At 34.9% G+C, this 20,313-nt stretch overlaps 1 protein-coding gene across 1 annotated transcript; it reads left to right on the top strand.

Annotated features, from left to right (window-relative positions):
- Positions 1-9,881: 9,881 nt before the first annotated feature.
- LOC106054063 (dual specificity protein phosphatase 7-like) lies at positions 9,882-15,409 on the top strand. The gene is made up of 4 exons (XM_013209772.2): positions 9,882-10,136; positions 10,332-10,722; positions 11,371-11,757; positions 12,912-15,409. The coding sequence occupies exons 2-4, from the start codon at positions 10,332-10,334 to the stop codon at positions 13,205-13,207; spliced, it is 1,074 nt and encodes a 357-aa protein (XP_013065226.1). The 5' UTR covers positions 9,882-10,136; the 3' UTR covers positions 13,208-15,409.
- Positions 15,410-20,313: the final 4,904 nt, after the last annotated feature.

Raw genomic sequence — 20,313 nt, 5'->3', positions numbered from 1 at the left:
TTGAACGAAATCAGTGAAGGTAAACATTATCTTCCTGTGTTTTTGAAGTCAATCTGTCATTGTGGCCTCATTAATTTTAGCATTCTTCTAGTCTTTATTTAGTTTAATTGTTAGTTCAAGTTAAGATGACCTTTCATTCTGCTCTCCCCTAACCTCTTCCACTCTCATTCTCTCTCCTTCCCGTTCTCCCCTACCTCTTTCTCTTCCACTTTCATTCTCTCTCTCTCTATCTCCTTCCCTTTCTGCCCTACTTCTTTCCTTTCACTCTTCCTCTCACCTTCTCAATGTTTCCATCTCTCTTTCTCTCTCTCTCTTCGATCTCCCTCTCTTCTCTTCCAATTTACCCTTTCTCTCCTTCTTTCTCTCAAGGCCTCTCTTTCACTCTCACTGCCTCATTCTTTCAGTTTCGTTACCTAACTCTCTTTCTGTCTCTCTTCCTCTCTTTCTTTCCCTGCCTCTCTCTACTCTCCCCATTTCTCCCTCTCCCTTCCTTCTCTCTTTCCCTAATTGTCCCAGCTACCCGTCGCCTCAGCGTGGCGCCTCTGTGGAAACATCTAGTAGTGGAACTAGATAGGCCAAGTACCAGTAGCGAATCAGGCCCTTGCGGGATTCCCTGGGTGAGCTTTTGTTGTTTTTTTCTCTCACTTTGGGTAGGGATGGAACAAATAGCCCGCACCCAGTCCAAAATGTCCGCCACGCCGTTCCACAAAGGGGGCCGTCATCAGTGACCGGATTAGCTGGAGTGGCGGCCCCCGCCGTGACCTCTATGTTGAAGGTGCCGCTCCCGCACGGGACAGTGGCGGTAACAGTATAGGAATATGAGACAAGCTCCCCATGGTAAGTGCTGCCCTCGGCCACTTATAGCGAGTGTACGTGGTACGGCCGGTTTCCGCCCAGTTACCATTATGGCCGCTACTACTGTGAGCCCTCAGATAGGACACGGGATGGGGAATCCCATTTCCAGGCCTGGTTGTAGGATAAAAGCCTTTCTAACAATCAACTGGATAATGGCGTCTATGGCGCCGATTCCCTACTGGACTTCCTTGAAGGTCCCTCTCTACCTCTCTCTCTCTCTCTCTCTCTTTATGCGGAATAGGAACAATAAGTTAACAGTATATTAGTTTCGTCAAACCCTGGACGTATCCAAATATCAAACATTAACATATTACAATTTAAGTTAGTAAATATGTTAGCAATCGGATCAGGTTTGTGTGTTTTTATTTTTAAATTAACTAGATGAGAAAAATCAAAAACATATAGTGCTATCTCACTAGACATGTGGTCCATAAATAGAGACTTGTATAAATAATGAGAATAATAACAAGGAAATACTTTTTTAAGAAATCAAATCTTATATTAAGTGTAGTTGTATCAATTAGTTTAATGTTAATTAGTCATGTAATTAATTTTGTAATAGATCTAGAATCTAGATCTAGACCAACAATAATACAACTGTGTGATAAGATTATTATTATTATTATTATTATTATTATTATTTTTGTTCACCGCATTTCATGCTTTTAGCGTTCTCAACACGCTATGATCCAATCAATTGTATGGACCAGTTAGGAAAAAAAAAAAGAGAAAAAATCTATTTAGTATGCATATAAGTGGAACATAATTTAAAACAAAAATTAATAAGTACTTTTTCATATTATTGCGTGAACTGCAGTGTGGCGCTGAGGGTACGGTACACTAAACTAAAGGCAGGGGAGACTTTTTAAATATTTTTTTTTACGGAAATGTTTTTTTTATTTCTTGAGGCTTTGAATAAGGGATTGACCCTTTATTGAACAATTATATCAATTATATAATCATTATATGGCATTAGTTAGGCAAAGTTCATATAGAACTTCTTCACTTTCACCTATCCCTTGGTCTGCTGGACCATTGGGGCACCACACAAGATCTGTCAACCTTCTTTCTCCATTCTGTCATTTGCCATTGATAGAATTTCATTCTTATATTCTTTCTGAAAATATTGAAAACCTGCCTTTTTACCTGCCTGTGTGGACCACTTCGGGGGCTGATTTTGAGTTTGTGTTTCCACACAAACTGTCTTTGTAACCTTATTTTTGATTGATTCGTGTATTGTGATCGACTATGAATAATTATGCAAAAGTTTAACTTGATCCGAGAATGGGATTAAATACATATATATATATATATATATATATATATATATATATATATATATATATATATATATATATATCTCATTTAGTAGCATGTATTGCCCTTATTTCGATATCAAACAAAATAATTAATCACGAACCATTAATTAACTAATTTTTTTTTATTATTGATTCACGTCTCTGCCAGGTCAGTGAATAATTGTGTATATATTTAATTTGATCCGAGATTGGAAAATGTGAGAAAAATCAAGTTCAAACTTTGTACCAGCCAGACAGACAGACAGAGTGAGTTGACATAAATTTGTAAAAAAAATCTGTGGCAAAACTGTTAGATTCTAATAGCAACTTGAACTTTACGAGAAAACAAACCTGAAATCAAGTAGTAATGCTCAAAGTATAACGAAGCTGTAATTACAAGTAGACATAGCGAGATGACAACAGAAAGAAGTTTGATTCGTATCGTGAACTCAATGATGACGTCCCTTAGTTGTCTGCCTTCGTCACAGTAGACTTGTCATTGTTTGCAGACGTTATTACAAGGGAGGTTAACAGGGGAAGATCGAATTGATTGTATCTATAAAAAGACAAAAAACATTTCTTCAGTGTTTACTCAAGCGAAGAAAACTTTTGGTGCGACCATGACGCATGTTCACGCGGTGGCTGTTTTTACTATCACCGGAAGTAGTTTAAAACTGAGGGGGTCGTTTCAGGAATAGATCTAGATTTAAATTTTAATCACGAGACCTTAAACCAAATAACTTCCGATTCAAACCCTCGGCTGGCTGATCAACTTTCTAAGAGAAAGAAAACACAAATCACAGATCTATCCGAATTATTATATGGTCAAAAGGGGGAAAAAATTGTAAAGACGGTAAGCGGTGATGGCAAGTAGATTTGAGTGAGTTGAGTGTTAAAACAGACTAAAACCTCAAAATACTTAGGTGTTATTAATAACTGAAAAACTGTCATGGAATCCCCATATTGATGAAACTATTCTTGGGGGAGCTACCACTTTCTACCAAGCGCGTCCCCAGGTGGCGGATAGGGGAAAGACCCTTAGATATAAGGGTTAGCTGTGAATAGCAAATAAACAGCCGTGGGCCAACTGATTTGCAGTCATGGAGGATGAGGTGAAGTATTCCAGTGGTTAGAATATTTATTGCAAAAAGCGAGTATAGGGCGCTCTAAACCCGGGTAGATGATACTCGTTAGCTAGTGATAGCAGTTCATCTAGGAGAGAAAACTCCAAAAATAAACACCTGCTGCATTGCAGATGATCTTGGATGATCAAAGGCTATGGGAGCACACCCAGAAAGAAAAGCATGCTGAAGTCGGAGTCAATGGGCCTCCTGGCGCATAACACATTGACACGCAACCTCATCTATGTTGGAGTGAGAACGAAGAAGAAGAAGATGATGAAACTATTTAAAAATTAAACAAAGCATTAGGGTTTATTAAAATAGAAATTTCGACAAATAAAATAAGAACAACAAAACTCAAATGCTATTTGAGTCGCAGGCGGGGGTTCTGTCCCAGGGAATTTAACAATAGAGGTGCCCCACACCGTAGCGATTTAAACATGTCCAAAATTTCGACCGGTCAACAATTCTTGCGTTAGATTGTTTCATTTATACTCTTTTTTCTTTTTGCATTTTTTGCCGACATTTAAATCTTAGGGTTGGCAACATTTTCGTGCTTAAGAAATTTTAAAGAGAAAAATTACAAGCAGGCATATTCTATTTTATTATTTTCTTAAATATGGCATGCTTTTAGATATATGTATTATTAATAATAAGGGATCTTTATTAAAGCTTTCGAAAAAGTGTTGAAGCCTTTACAGATATACTGCCCATGGCCTCCGCTTACTTAAATCCGGCCCTGATTGTTGGGCTATGTGTGTTTATATATAATTTAGGTATGATGTAATCGTATGAAATGAGATTCGCAACTCAAACATAATAGAATACTACATCTCTTTTAATATCCTTGTATGTACTCGACCAACCAGATTAAATACTTTCCTTTAGAATACCCCTAACCTAGAAAGCTAAAAATAAATCCCGCGCACAATAAAAGCTCTATACTTGTGGAAATATAAACAAAAAAAGCTATGACGCTTACAGGAGAATCAGAAAAACAGTCATGACGTCACGTAACATAGCGTGCTTATCAAATTTATTTTTTTTAACCAATTTATTTTCACATATAAGTTTCATATTTAAAATTAAAACAACGATGTCATAGATAGACCACCTAATTATAGAACACCCGTGTGACGTAGACGCTGGATCACATGACCCGTTGGACTAAAAAAATGTATTTTTTTTATTCACCATTAAAAAGAACAAATCAAAACAAGGTTTAACGCTTTATCAATCAATTGAGTTTAAGGAGGAAGAAGAAAGAGGTGGGACGGGTAGGAGGACTTATTACTATTGTACTTACACTTCAGTGGTTCTCTATCTCCGAGACGTGCTAATTAAAGACTTCAATTTACTTTGTTTTGAAAATCAATAATGTAAATATTAAATGATTATAATTATATTATTAGTATCATTCCTTTTTTTTTTATTTCAAGAGTAGTTAGATACTTTTTAAAAATATGATTCCCATCCAATCCAATGCTTTCTTGAGACCCGCCAAGTATAAGTCTTCACAACACGAGAAAGACTGCTTGGTCTATACACGGGTTAAGGCACGTCGTCCCACGCAAAAAATAGACCAACACACTGGGAGGAAAAAACCTTATCTAAATATATAACTTGAATAGTAGTGAAGAGAGAAGAAAAAAACATAGTCAAATCTTCTTGTACACAGTCTTTATTAAACTTAATGTCATTTGAAAAAAAAAGGGGGGGGGGCAGGGGATATATAATATTGGTTCCATAAAATCCCGAACAATGTATAGGCAACTATTGGATCCTCGTGACATGAATAGAGACGATGTATTTTATTTTTATTTTCTTAATATCGGGTATCTTTATTATATTACAGTTTGTGGGTCGCTAAAATCACTTTGACCCAAGGTGCTAGCAGTTCATCAATATATAAGCGCCCCCTCCCAAATTGAATGTTGTCTCCCATGGAGCTCAATTAAAAGATTTTAATATCAACACATATATTTATTATTTATGAAGTCAATGGTAGGCTTTCCAGTTTAATTAATTTCATTAACTGTTCTAGAGGTAACAGAAAGTGTGCAAATTATTATTTAGCCTATTTATTAATTTGTTTAAATCTCTAAATGATTAGGCCAGCTTGTAGACTTAGATCCAATAAATAAAAAGTTAGATAACATGTATACTTGTAACTAATATGAATGAATAATGTTATTTCATTATGTAGGCTATATAGTACAGACACAATCCCACAAATTAAGATCTTTAGTCAACTCATTAAATTTGGCCTTCTTCTCACAAAAAACTGGCTATTTAGTACTCTTATATTGGCGAATGAAACAATGTATATGATGTGTTAAAAAAAACAACAACAACATAACTTTAACAAATTCCGAAAAAAAAGATAAGATAAAGGTTTTCTAAATGAAGACCGAGATCTAAAGTTTTTAATTCGGAATAATTATGGACATGGTCAGCATTAACTGAGGTATGTGTTATGCGACAGCAAGATGGCGCCTCGCCAAGTTGGCAAGTGTTAGTGCTAAAAATAGCTCATGACCTAGTGATAAAACGACAACAGTTGTACTGCAGTCGAAATGGCGAATCCAAAATTAATCTCAGTGTCAATATGGTGGAGATTTTCATGTACAATAGCAAGGAATAGCAAGATTTGTGTAACTGGTGTATAGACGTCTATATCTATATAATATGGAAGTATCGATGAGCGAAGAATTTACCTTTTGATCAACCCTTATAATCTTATAATAATTAGATCTATATAATCATAATGTTTTTGCAATATTCACTAGATCTAGATCTAATTCAGCACAGTGACAGTGACAGCTTAGTAGTCCTGAGTAGTCTGCTCTGAGTCTGAGTTATTTAGTAGATTCCAAATCAATTAGATAATTAATAATTATATCATAATTATTAATTAGATTTTAGATCTAGAAATACTAGAATCTAGTGGTCTATATTTTAAGTTATCTCACTGCATTATTACAAAGTAATTTTTGTTATCTACTAGACTCTAGATCGAGATCTATCTAGATAATCTTATATCAACATGCGATAGTTCAATGTGGCATCCTTGATTAAGTTGATAGTTGATAGGCAATGTTTACTTAGTCTAATTCAGTAATTGTTTTAAAATCTTCTTTCCATTTTCTTAAGTTTTTCTTTGGGTTCTGTTATATACCCACCACATTATGTCATTTCGTATTATCTTCTGTTTTTTTTCTTTTCCTAATTTTATTGCTTAAAGGACATAAACAGAAAACTTCACACATCTCAGTTCTAGATCTATTAGTAGAGTACCTAATGTAAGATTTCACATACTCAAATGAGAAGAATGGGATATTTCACATTTATTTTGCATATTGTGGAACATTTATTGATCTTACGTAATACTTTATTTAGATCTATATCTTGTTATGTATAAGTTGTGGAAAGTAAAGGCAGTTGGTCGTTTTGCTGGCCATATGACATCCATATTAACCAACTCTTACATTAGCTGCCCTACAGATCGCAATGGGTACTTTACTTTTGAATAATAAAAGCATAGTCAGCTATACAAATCAATATATTCACATCGATCACTTGACCAGCGCTAGCTTTATTTTTGTCTCAATAAACTTGTGGTGTCAGAAATAAGACTTGTGACACAATCTTCAGACGTAATGTCGTAAGAAATTATTTCCGTTTTGAATGTAAATGTCCTTATGTGACCTTCCTTGACCCGAATACGATGATTATAAATGAGAATTGTCTTTTATTGATTTTCACACACAGCTCAAGCAAGAACTAGTGGAAAAAAATATAAATTAACTCATTGTAAAACTTTTTCTTTTATTTTTCCCAGTAATGAAATCATTGTTCGATATTGAAAGAAAAGTAACAACAACTTGCTTATAAATGTTCAATTTTATAAACTTTTTAATTAAATTTTTTTTTTTGGATTCATTACTTTGTTTAAAAATGTATAAGATAAATTAAAAACAAAAAAAAAATCATTGTGAACTACACAAGCACTCATAAAGCTGCCCCCCTCGCACACATACACACTCGTGAAGACATTACACACTTAACATTTGACACGTGCACACACACACACACTTAAACTTATAGTTCATCTTGTCTATCTATGTTGTACCAAAGTCTAAACCAGTTAAGACAACTTGATGGAGCGGGGTGAGGAGGGTAGAAAAGTCTAACAGAGGTTGGGGGGTGTCTTGAGATGACAGGAATATGTCGAGACCAGGGAGTTAAGAGATTTATTGGTTAGTGTTAGAGATTAAAATTTTAGGGATATGGTTTTAAAATATTGCAAGTCAATGTTCATAATTTCATTTGAAATACAATTGTTGCCTACAATTCCATTTGTAACACCTGATAGCACCACTCGAGAGCCCACCACCTCAAATAAACTAAATAAGGATTATATATAAGTATAATATATTAATATAACCCGATATATATATATATATATCATTCAACACGTGAAAGTCCATACTTATTTACAAAATCTGATGCTGATTGTCTTTCTGTCAGAATGTATCATAAGTTCATATAAGATCATACTAGCTAGATTCATTCAGACCTTAGTCACCAAAGTCCGGAGTTCAAACCGTGACCGATGGGGTTTGGTCTACGTCTTATATTCTTCAATGGTCGACGTGCTAGTAGAATACGTACATAGTAATATATTAGAATAGGTTCTTTTAAAATAGGTTAATATCTATAATATGTTTTATTCAAATACTTTATATTCGAATACTTTACATTAAATAACGTTGTATTATAATACGTTATATAAGATTTCGATATACTAGAATGTACGTTATTCCGGAAGTGGCCTATTTAACCGAATGGCTACTTGGCGCCAACTAGCCACTTCATTGTCTGCTAATGCCATACGTACAATGCAAGTCACGGTCTAAATCCGCAGCTTTATATAGATGTATAATATATTGATATAACCCGACTATAGAAATAAGTTAACTTTAAACAACAACAAAAAAAAGCTAGGTTTACTAATTTGTAAAGATTGCCAAGTTTAAATGTAAAATTATATAGAGCTTTTTTTTTTTGTTAGTTACTTTAAAGTTTAACTTATGGATCTAGATCTATTAGACGTTTGATAGAAAAATATAGATTTTATTCGATTTCTTAATTAACTATCCGTTGTTTCTTATTCATGGATTAAGTCACTAGATTTTATTTTAAAATAAAAATCTTACACATTCATCTTCTCAACAAGAGAGCTTGTATTATACACATATGATTATTTACTTTTAAAGATAATTTTTAATATAATATACTATATTTATAAATAGATGAGGTCTATTACGACTAAATTACTGCGTGGATTCGCGAAAGACGTAGACAAAATAGAGTTCATATTCGAAGAATCTATTGTTTCTAAGATAATGCCGTTTTTTTTTTATATATATTTTTTTTCCGCGGCCATATTGACCTAGCACCGTTACGAGATATATACTAAACCCAAACCGCAGTCAGTGTGACCTTTCGTTTCCTCTCTCTTGAAGCCTAGGCCTAGATATTATTTTAATCTCGGCAAGCATTCGTTTTCTGTCAACAGGACGCCGTGTCACAAACTACTACACGTTAAGGCTACGGTTACACACACACACACAAACACTTGAGCAGAACGCTTTAGGCCAAGACCTACTTGAAAAAAAAAATAGCGTTGGTTTGTGATAAGGCCTAGACATTAAACTCGTGTGGTGTGTTGTGTTTAATGTACGAGATAAGATAATTTAAAAAAAAACAACCTCGAGATACTTGATTTAGCACCTCTCCTCAGTTTATCTTATCCTTCTTAATAAATATAAAACATACAAGTGCATTTGCTTTTTATAAAATATCTGCCTCTCTCACCCCTTCATCTCTCACTCTATGCCTAACGTTATAAACAGTAGGCTCCCCCCTCCCCTTTTTTTCCCCCTTTGTCAATAAGTATCTTTTTTTTTATTTTACTATCCCCTTTTTTAAATTTGAAAAAGTACCTTCCTTCTCCCCCCCCCCCTACTCACGTTAAGTTAATACACACACACACACACACGCAATCTCCCTCTTCCCTGCTCCTTTTGCTTATCAAATGTCAACATTCAACTTTGACACGGCAACTATAGCCTTGTCCTCTATTGGACCACAATGTTTTTTTCTTTTTTTTTTAGAATGAATGACCGTATTCTGGTTGCCACTCTGATCATTCATAGTGCAGCCAAACCGCCGCTCACCCTATCCTCCCCTACACACGGCTCCCTTTTTATTTTTCTTTCACTTCATGAACACATTTGTTTTCCCTCCCCCTTTCCCTACTTTACACCCTCCCTCTCTATTTTGCACCCCTTCCCCCTTTTTATTTTCCTGCCTCCACGGAAATGACGCCGCAACACCGCTTGCGAGCCCGCTACGTCGTTGTCTATTTTTAGAAAATAACGTAACCTAGCGCGCCTAGGAATGGCTGGTTATAAATTTATTGCGCATTCATATTCATGAGCCGAAAAAGGAAAATGAGTTGATCACATGACCTACTTCACTGTTGTTGAGTCTCCTCTCCTCACCCAACAGCGCAGGGGCCTTCCCGTTGGTATAAAAGTGCCGGCTGATCTCTGTAACAGACGGTTAAAATGCTGGGGACAACGAAACGTGGATAGTTAGTAACATAAACAGAGAGAAAAAAAACAACAACACGTTGGCCCCCCATTTGTTTGTAAATATAGTAGTTTATGAAAGAACTATTTGGATTTTCTTAATAAATACTGTGATAATAACCAGAATATCAACTTTGAATTTTCACACAAAATAACTACACCGGATTTCCATAATAATTTCCACACATACAAATAAAAAGGAGGCAAGTGGTTATTCGGATTTATAGAATATTACAGATTGCAATTAAACTTTATAATTGTCATTGATCTAGATTTAGTGTCTAGTTCATTTACAGTTGTTCATTCCCTGGATAACATTGTGGTATACAAATAAAAATTCAAGTCAAACTAGCCTTGGCTGTTGTAATAAATTAATTTTGTATTCTCATTGTCATCAGATGCCTTGCCGAGAAGATATTATGTCTAACTTGGAGCCTGGGGACTACTACACTCCTGAACGTCTCCGAGACGACATCAGCAAAAGCCCAAAGAGCCTGCTGATCATCGATTGCAGGTCACAATCGGATTACTCCCGCTCACACGTTCGGGGCTCCATTAACGTCACGTTGCCGTCTCTCATGCTCAAGCGATTGAAACGCGGGAATCTGAACATATCGTCAGTCATCCAGAACAACGAAGCCAAGGAGAGATTTACCAAATACTCCAAATCGGCATCTATTGTTCTATACGATGAGTGTTCAACAGATTTAAACTCCAATCCATCTTCTGTTATTAATTTGCTGATTAAAAAACTGAGGCAGGATGGTTGCCGAGCTTCATTTCTAATTGGTAAGTTCAAATTAATCTATTATCTATAAAGATATAGTTCTAGTCTATATTTAAATCTATGTTGTAATAATTCTATAGTTATTTATAATAAAATTAAAGATTACAAACTGAGTAACACAATAGCATGTTAGATAAATGATAAGTAGAATCTATATATTATATAATATATAGAACTAGACATATCTATATAGTTATATACAAACTAGAATAGTATATAGATTTATTGTGGACTAAAATAGATTTTTTATGTTTAGTACTCAATAATACAGGTTATCTCAATTGTTAGGCATATGTATTAATTATTAAAATTAATAATTACCAATAATAACAATAACTCTTAAAAATCATTTTAGTTTTTGTAATTTTTATGAATTAGATATTAAAGGTTTTTCATCATAATTTTGATTTTTTCTGGCCTAAATAAATAAAAAGATTTAGATCTACTATTTCTGAAAAATCTGGCAGTCATTGAACACCTTTTTTAAGATTGGAAACACCATTTTTACCATGCTGCTTACTACTTTTAAAAATGGATTTTAATCAACAAACCAATTTTTTTTATACTCAATAGTAAAAGTCTATTAATGTAGCTAAAGATCCTACTTGTATTTTTTTTTCTTATAACCAATTTTTTTTTTTTTCTTGAAGGTGGTTTCTCCACATTTGAAGAAAGATTCCCAGAGTATTGTCAGCACCAGGACCATGAAAGCAGTATTTTGGGACTCTGCAATTTGAGAATCTCAGAGGAGTCAACGCTGTGTGATGCAGACACCTTGTCCACTTGCAGCACAGCCAGTCCCATCTCTTGTCCATTTCCAGTTTGTGTTCTTCCATATCTTTACCTGGGCAGTGCCAAAAATTCTGCAGATCTGGCACAACTGAAAAAGTATGGCATCACTTATGTCCTTAATGTCACAACCAATGTTCCCAACATGTTCGAGAATGAAAAGAATTTCAAATATCTTCAAATCCCAATTTCTGACCACTGGTCCCAGAATTTGTCAGTCTATTTCCCAGAAGCAATCAGATTTATTGGTAAGTTTGATTTGTATATTTTAAACTTATTAGAGATCAAAATAAATTTTTGTTTAATGATGAAAATTTAAAATTAGATTAATAGATTGCATTTTTAAAAACAAAACATATCTAGCACTTCATTCAGTATTCTTTGTGAATGACAATATTTATTAAATAAAAACAACCCATAAATGGAATGGATTTTCAAATTATTTAAAAAGGCAGTTCTTAGTAATTCTTTAACACAATCAGTGCAAAGGTCTATGACTTGGTTCTATTTTTTTAAAACAAAGTGAAAGTAATTAGCTCAACACAGCCATTGCTTTGATTTAAAAATATAAGAACATAGACAAGTAGAAAAGAGATTGAAACTGATAAGAGTGAAGGTTTTAACATTTGGGTGAAAGGGGCAATGGGGAGCTTAGAAAACCAGATCAAGTGATACAAGACATTTTTTCAACCCTGTCAAAAATAGTCTGAGAAGAAAGAAAGTCTGGCAGAGAGGCGCCGGTGCTGTGTGTGGTGTTTATATAACAAACACATCATTTCCTCCCTGTAAGTGGCCAGACAGTGTACAGATTATAGAAAACAGGGCCAAAATATACCAGGAGTCTTTGATCTGGTTTGAGTGGAAGAAAGAAAGGGGGGAAAAAAAGAAGCCTGATGATGAGTTTTTTTGTTTGTTTTTTTACAACGAAGTTTTACCGCTCAGAACATAAAAATAAAATCACACTACAGTTTGCTTTGAACTTATATGACATTTCTTAAAGAAAAAAAATAATTGTTTTAGAAATAGAACATACTAGGGTACACTTGTCAATACATGATCAATATTTCCAAGCTTCTAGAAGTGTGGCATCAGTTTAAAGCAATCTTCCTAGCTCAAAAAAATGTTTAAGTAATTGTTGAGAAAATATCAGAAAAAATTGATTCGGTCTTTTTTTAGTAACTATTTCTTTGACTGGGCATTAAGCTGAGAGACAAATCTTCAGTACCAAATGCCCTTTCCCTGATAATCACTTGTGTCAATTATTTTAATATTTGATGTTTTGAAAATAGTTTAGAAAACAATCATAATTTGTCATTAATGAATGTCTATTTATCTTTGATATGATTTACTTTCTTCTAGTCTTTCTTTTAGGTCTTAACATTTTTTTATTTTTTTTTTACAGATGAGGCAAGAAACAATCAGAAAGGTGTTCTTGTCCACTGTCTGGCTGGGATTAGTAGGTCTGTAACTGTGACAGTCGCTTACCTTATGAGTCGGGAAAGCATGACCCTGAATGAGGCTTACGATCACGTCAAGAACTGCAAACCCAATATTTCTCCGAACTTCACTTTCATGGGGCAGCTGTTGGACTTTGAAAAAGATTTGAACAATGAGAGATCTAATGATTCTTGTGATGAAAGTTTAATAAGTGATTGTGAGAAGCTGAGTCCAACAAGTAGCAACTGCAGTCCCATATGATGGACAGTTTTGTTCAAATGACTAATAAAAAGAAAATTCTTGGTATCTTTTTAAAAAATCTGTATGTTTGAAGCAAGATTCAAAGCAGCAAGTACTGAGAACGTACAAGAATTGTTTTGTTGTTGTTAAAAATAGAAGATATTACAATGTATTGTATATATAAATAATGTGTCAAGTTGAGAACGTTGGTAAGATTGTTCAAATCTTCCACCAGGCGACGGTGATGAAACCATGCGATTGTTTTTATTCTTTGCCTACCAATATATTGCATTCTGTGATCCTTGTTACTTATAAATAGTAAATCAATGTTTTGTTTCACTATATAAAGTTATAAGAAAAAGAAGTGTATAAATTGTCATTTGTTACACGATGATACTCTATCCTGTTATTTTGTTATTAATGAGCCTCAGCTAGCAGTACAAGGGCTTCCCTATTACTGTCAATTATAGAACTTTCAAAAGGGCATGCAGTTCTTGGAACTTCATCTTGAAAAAAAAAACATTTTTGTACTTCTTTTATTAATTTTTTTATAATCATGTATTATTATTATTACTACTACTGAGTTTTACTTAAAGGAATATAGAAGAGTATATTATATCAGCTTGAAATATAAATTGATTGTGTATATATAAGTGCTCGGACCATGTATATCATGCTAAGATGGACAATTAAGTCTTGATGGCTTGTGTACAAAATGTCTTTCAGTTGATGATGTAAAAGTTAGAGAGGGTTTGAAAAGGTTGGCTCTTGAACTTGACACTATGTTAATGTATACATAAAATAAGCCCACTACTTCTGATGGCAGCACTAAGTTTCAATATATCAATTATTACTGACAGTGTTTGTGGTAGATGTCTCCTACAGAATCTTGATCAGGAGGAAAAGAATAACAGACATTGGATTATACTGTTCTGAAAGAGCTCATGAACAAAGACTATAAAAGTTAAAACATGTTTTTGGTTTTCTATTATCTTTTTTTCTATGAATATTCACCAGATGTCTACCACATAGCAGTGCCATGTATTGCTTTTTGTCATTTTGTCTTTTTTTTTGTTTTTGTTACTTGTATTTTTAGAAGAGATAACATTTATTTCCTCTAGATATGTGTGTTATGTACAAACTTGTTTGGAATTCAACTTTATATATATATAAAAACTGTGATTCTTTTGCCTTGTGTTATATTTTAGTTTTGTTTTATACTTTGACAGAATATTAGTCTTAAAATCTTTTAAATTTTCTCGATTCGCCACTGTAAAAAGATTTTCTTACCTGGGTGGGGAGAAAAAAAAAGAGGTTAAAGTTTGGATGAGGAAATGGGGGAATTAAATTTCTTTGTTATCAATGCAAGGAATATATATAGAAAACAAGATTGTACATATTAGAATATCAGTGTTTGATTGTAGTTTGTACCTAATGTAAACTACTGTTCTCATGTTTATTACAATAATCAAAGCACATTGACTACATTATAGCTAGGTTCACTGCCAGTTATCATGACATTATTCACAGTAGGGTCTTCATTATTTCTTAACTGTATCAGCTGATTGGAGGGGGGGGGGATTATCTTTTGTCTTGCAAAATTCCTCTGACTCAGTTAAAATTCAAAATGAGTGTGTGAATAGTGTAAAGACCGGTAGTTATTTCAGATCATAACGGGGAGACATCCTGAAGGTCCCTGGAGTTCTAGTCGCACCTGGAAACAGCTGCTTATTTTCTCCAGTGGCTTCAGATGTATCCTCACCATTTCGTACAGAACATATTAAAACAATTTTTTTTAAAAATTACATTTGGTTTGAATGGTTTAGTAATAGTGTATAATAATGAGTCATATCATAGTTTTTTTGTTGTTTTTTTTTTATTAAGACTTTAAAATTTTAAAATTATTTTATATAGTCAAGCTTATAGATTTTATACTTTGTATACATTTTCCTAGCAAAAAAGGAATTTGAAGAATCGTAGATTAGTGTTTGTGCCTTTTGTTTACTTCAAAAACTTTTTGTTTTTCTGCAATTCATTCTGTTTTTCCTCCAGTCATCTTTGTTTACAGTGTCATCATCTGTAACTTTGTTTACAGTGTCATCATCTGTCACTTTGTTTCACCAAAGAAAGTATTCTTACTTATTAGAGAAAGAATATGTCTTCCAAAATGTTGCATTGTACAACTAGGCTTTTCAGAAATAAAAATATTTTTTTTGACTTTTATATTAACTTGTAGTGTTTCGTTTATTGCATCATTTCTAAATTCTTTTCTTTTTGCTCGCTCTAATGCTTCAACAAATTATTGGTTACATTAAATTGAAACAACATTGTTTGATATTTGTTTGAAAAGTTCAAATTGTATACCAACTATAAAAGTTCTATTTCTTCATGTTTGTAATACCTCATGTGTTTGATTATAAAAAAATTTGCCTTTGAAAACAAAACAAAAAACTATTTAAAAAAAATAAACAGCAGTATATCTACTATGAATATGTATAAATACTGTTTGATACTAATCTCATTGTTGCTTTTTCTTTTAACATGATGGAAATGAATGTTGGGTTGAGTAGTAGCATTTACATGGTGGCTGAGTGGTAGCGCACTTGGCTTCTGATCTGATGAGCCCTGAGTTGGAATCTGAGAAGGCTGGGATTTTGAACTAAATTATTTTTAGGATTCTCCACCCAACGTTATTGAATACCTGACGTAAAGGTTGGGGGGGGGCGGTTGGTAGTTGTGCTGGTCACGACACCCTCGTTAATTGTCGGCCACAGAAACATTACATGCTCTATAGATCACAAAGTATGGGAGGGGTTAATTACTTATTTACATAGCTTATGTTTATCTCAACTCAATCAGGTACACATTTCGTACACGCTATTTCTCCTACTGCTCATCATGCTCGGATCAAATTGTCACTTCACACAATTATTCATTGCCCCTAAAAAAAAAACAAATCAAACTAAATATTGACCAATTATTTTATCGATTAGTCATAATCAATAGAGTACTAGCTAAAAAAAAAAAAAAGATAAGCCTTGAGTAGAGAATTTGATCGTCGCCTAAAAACTAACAAATAAACTTAATAAAAACTTGGCTGGCTAAGTGGTAGTGTGTTTGTTGACCATAAGTCAAGCCCTCGAGATCGAATTTTCGTAAAGTCTAACAACCTTTTAAGTTTTTTGTATTTTAAATTGCTTTTCAGAAGCCATAACGGAAACCGTCCAGATAACCTCCTCCCTCCCCCCCTCCCTTTCCCAAACTGGTCCACACAAGTGATTAGTCTAGAGCGCATAACGCATTCTAAATGTAAAACAAAACAAACAAAAAACTGCGCTAAAGAAAATCAATGGGTAGATTTGTTATAGTTAGTCTATCCATTAGAAATTAAATTCTATTTATTAAGAAGTAAAGTTCCCATATTTAAACTGGCAAGACAAGTAAAAGAATATATACATATTTTTCTTTTTCAATAGAACAAAACCAATAGTAGTCAGGTCTCCAAATTACTTACGATGAAGATACAAACTCAGATCTAAGATCCTTTAAAAATAAGTTTATTTTCAAACCAATAAATGAAACAATGTTGACGAATTTATACAAAAGTATTAGAAAAAAAATGTAGGTCACTGCAGGGTCGGCCTTCCTTCGTGAAATACTACTTTCTTCCTTAGTTTTTGGATTCGAAGATGTTATTATTTAAAAAGTGACTTGAAAACAGTGGCGTAGCTAGGAATTTGCCATAATTTGGGGGGCCCTGCATTTTAACATTCAACATCATGACATGAGATAATAGCATAGTATAATATTTAATGTAAAAAAAAAATAATTCGAACACTCATGTGGGGCCCGGGGGATTTTCGAATTCTCCCCCACCATAGCTACGCCACTGGATGAAAAGTGTGTTTTAATACAGTAGTTAATAGTGGACCAGTGAGGAAACAGGGCTAAGCCTAATACCATCGGGACAACGTTCTCAATATAGTGGAGAAAGTATCGTAACAGTTCCCTGAACGGCAGCTTCACAAGCAACTCAAGTTCTTCGTGTTCTTTGTGGCAGATAACTTCTAGGGGAATACAAGGAGGCCAATGGTATGTTCCTAAAATGTAGCACCACCTTCGCGGAAAGACCCTCAAGAATAGCGACTTCGTTTTCTCTCGTAGTGTATCCATAGTTTCTTAGGCATACGCAAACTAGGCATAGGCAAACTAGGGAGCCGCTAAGGGCCTCCGATTTGCACAGGATTCAGAAACATTTTTTTAATAGAAAAAATAGCTAAGCTTTTGCCCAATGTTATTGTTGGATTACACTAGCCTGACTAGGTTTTAAATAAATTGCGTCATTTAATTTGGTTTCGCTTGTTTTTAATTTTTCTATTTCATTTGGGGGCTACCAAATTTTCTTCGCATAGGACCTCCAATTCTCTAAGGCCGGCCCTAAAGGTTCTTCTTCCTGAACGTTTTCCCTTGATTAAAAAAAACTTTTCAAGCCGGAAAAAAAATCGTAGAAGCTTGAATAAAAATTCCAGTTCTCAAAAGTACTAAATCTAGACTGTAGTTTAAAAATGATATTGCTAGTGTGCAGCCCCATCACGTAAGCCCAACATCCATGATGCTCAAACTACGATCCGAGGGACATATCCGGCCAGTGTTGCGGTACTTTCCTGCCCACATTGACGTCGCAGAGGATAGGTTTTATTGGACTAGACATTTTTTTGCTGCGACGCGGCCCGTTGAGTCGGAAATGTAATTGGCCCTTAGAGTGTAAACGTTTGGGAACCATTGTCCAACAACATTGAAACAAATGGCGACTCCTCCACTTGTCGTTTTCCGGACCTGGGGTCAGAGGGAGATGGTATTTTTCTCCTCAGTAAAGTATTATGTGTCATCCGTGCACTAGCGGATCCAGAACTTTGAAGTGGGGGGGGCGATTTTTTTCCAAACCCTAACCTAACGCCCAATAAACCCTAACCCTATGCATAAACGTGCGTAGAGCGCGCGCGCACACACACACACACACACAAACATATAAATATATATATATATCATTTCTCAAACCTTCGTCGAAAACAAAACAACTGGGGCAGCGCTATAAGGTTCTCTTGTGGGGTTCGGGGCGAAGCCCCGACGACAAAAGCGTTTTCTTGCTTTTTTCAATGTAGAAATGTATTCTCCTGACATCTGCAGCTCATTATTCATCAATGGAGTTCGGGGCGAAGCCAAAACCCAAAGCCCAAAACAACTGGGGCAGCGCTATAAGGTTCTCTTGTGGGGTTCGGGGCGAAGCCCCGACGACAAAAGCGTTTTCTTGCTTTTTTCACTGTAGAAACGTATTCTCCTGACATCTGCAGCTCATTACTCATCAATGGAGTTCGGGGCGAAGCCCCGACGCCAAAAGCATTTTCCTGCATTCTTCATTGCAGAAATGCATTCTCCTGACATCTACAACTCATTATTCACCAATGGAGTTCGGGGCGAAGCCCCGACGACAAGCGTTTTCTTGCTTTTTTCACTGTAGAAACGTATTCTCTTGACATCTGCAGCTCATTATTCGTCAATGGAGTTCGGGGCGAAGCCCCGACGCCAAAAGCATTTTCTAGCATTCTTCATTGCAGAAACGCATTCTCCTGACATCTACAGCTTATTATTCATCAATGGAGCTCGGGGCGAAGCCCCGACGCCAAAAGCATTTTCTTGCTTTTTTCACTGTAGAAACGTATTCTCCTGACATCTGCAGCTCATTACTCATCAATGGAGTTCGGGGCGAAGCCCCGACGCCAAAAGCATTTTCCTGCATTCTTCATTGCAGAAACGCATTCTCCTGACATCTACAGCTCATTATTCACCAATGGAGTTCGGGGCGAAGCCCCGACGACAAGCGTTTTCTTGCTTTTTTCACTGTAGAAACGTATTCTCTTGACATCTACAGCTCATTATTCGTCAATGGAGTTCGGGGCGAAGCCCCGACGCCAAAAGCATTTTCTAGCATTCTTCATTGCAGAAACGCATTCTCCTGACATCTACAGCTTATTATTCATCAATGGAGCTCGCCAAAAGCATTTTCTAGCATTCTTCATTGCAGAAACGCATTCTCCTGACATCTACAGCTCATTATTCACCAATGGAGTAGGGGCGAAGCCCCGACGACAAAAGCGTTTTCTTGCTATTTTCACTGTTGAAACGTATTTTCCTGACATCTGCAGCTCATTATTCATCAATGGATTTCGGGGCGAAGCCCCGACGCCAAAAGCGTTTTCTTTCATTCTTCACTGCAGAAACGCATTCTCCTGACCTAAAGCTCATTATTCATACTATTAAAAAGGACCTTTCGAATAATGTTGTACTTGAAAAATATTCTAATATAAATGTATAGGCCCATAATACATTGCAAATAAAACTGATTTGTTCCTTGAAAAGATAGGATACCCCACATATTTAGATTTTTGCTTTGAGGATCGCCGCCGAAAAAAAAAATTTTGATAAATAGTATTTAAGAAAATATAAGTATAAATTGTGAGCTATAGTCCCAAATTTATTTAACTAGAAAAATATCAGATTGAGTAAAGGTTGGGAAAAGGCGACTATGAAGTCGTTGAGTTTAGAACTCATCTCAATCATGACTTTTATACTGAAAAATTTCGTTTGAATTTTAACTTTTCCAATGCATAGTCTTTCTTAAAATAATTATGATAAATTCATGTGAAATTACATAAACTTTGGTCTGGAAATGGGAGGGGCGGTAGAGTGAAAACGATTAATCCTCGCTCCTTTAATAATTTCTGCTAAAGATTGCATTGGGCATTTAAGAATAGGTATGGGGCGACTCGATATAAGAATTTAATTTATAGTATATATAAATTATATTAGTGACAGATTTTTTTAAATTTTGTAATTTCTTAACTATAATACAAAAAAAAAAGTATTGATTTGTCCGATTGGGGAAATGCGATTGCATGTATCGCCCCTCCCACCTGGTACAACCCTTTTTCATTTACTAATGATACAATTTGAGATTAGAGTGTGGTACGACATAATATACAATGGGTCACATATCAATACGTAGTTTATATTATATAGATATTCAACTAATTTTGTTCACAAACTATGATTCTCCACAAAAATAGGAC

The sequence above is a fragment of the Biomphalaria glabrata genome, chromosome 4 (assembly GCF_947242115.1).
Source record: "Biomphalaria glabrata chromosome 4, xgBioGlab47.1, whole genome shotgun sequence".
Taxonomy (NCBI): Eukaryota; Metazoa; Mollusca; class Gastropoda; family Planorbidae; genus Biomphalaria; species Biomphalaria glabrata.
This window is presented reverse-complemented; position numbering and strand designations above follow the sequence as displayed.

Excerpts from the sequence above, each read along its gene's own strand:
- LOC106054063 (XM_013209772.2), top strand. The coding sequence starts at position 10,332 with ATGCCTTGCCGAGAAGATATTATGTCTAACTTGGAGCCTGGGGACTAC. Across the intron at positions 10,723-11,370 it reads CCGAGCTTCATTTCTAATTG|GTGGTTTCTCCACATTTGAA; the intron begins GTAAGTTCAAAT and ends TTTTTCTTGAAG. Across the intron at positions 11,758-12,911 it reads AGAAGCAATCAGATTTATTG|ATGAGGCAAGAAACAATCAG; the intron begins GTAAGTTTGATT and ends TTTTTTTTACAG.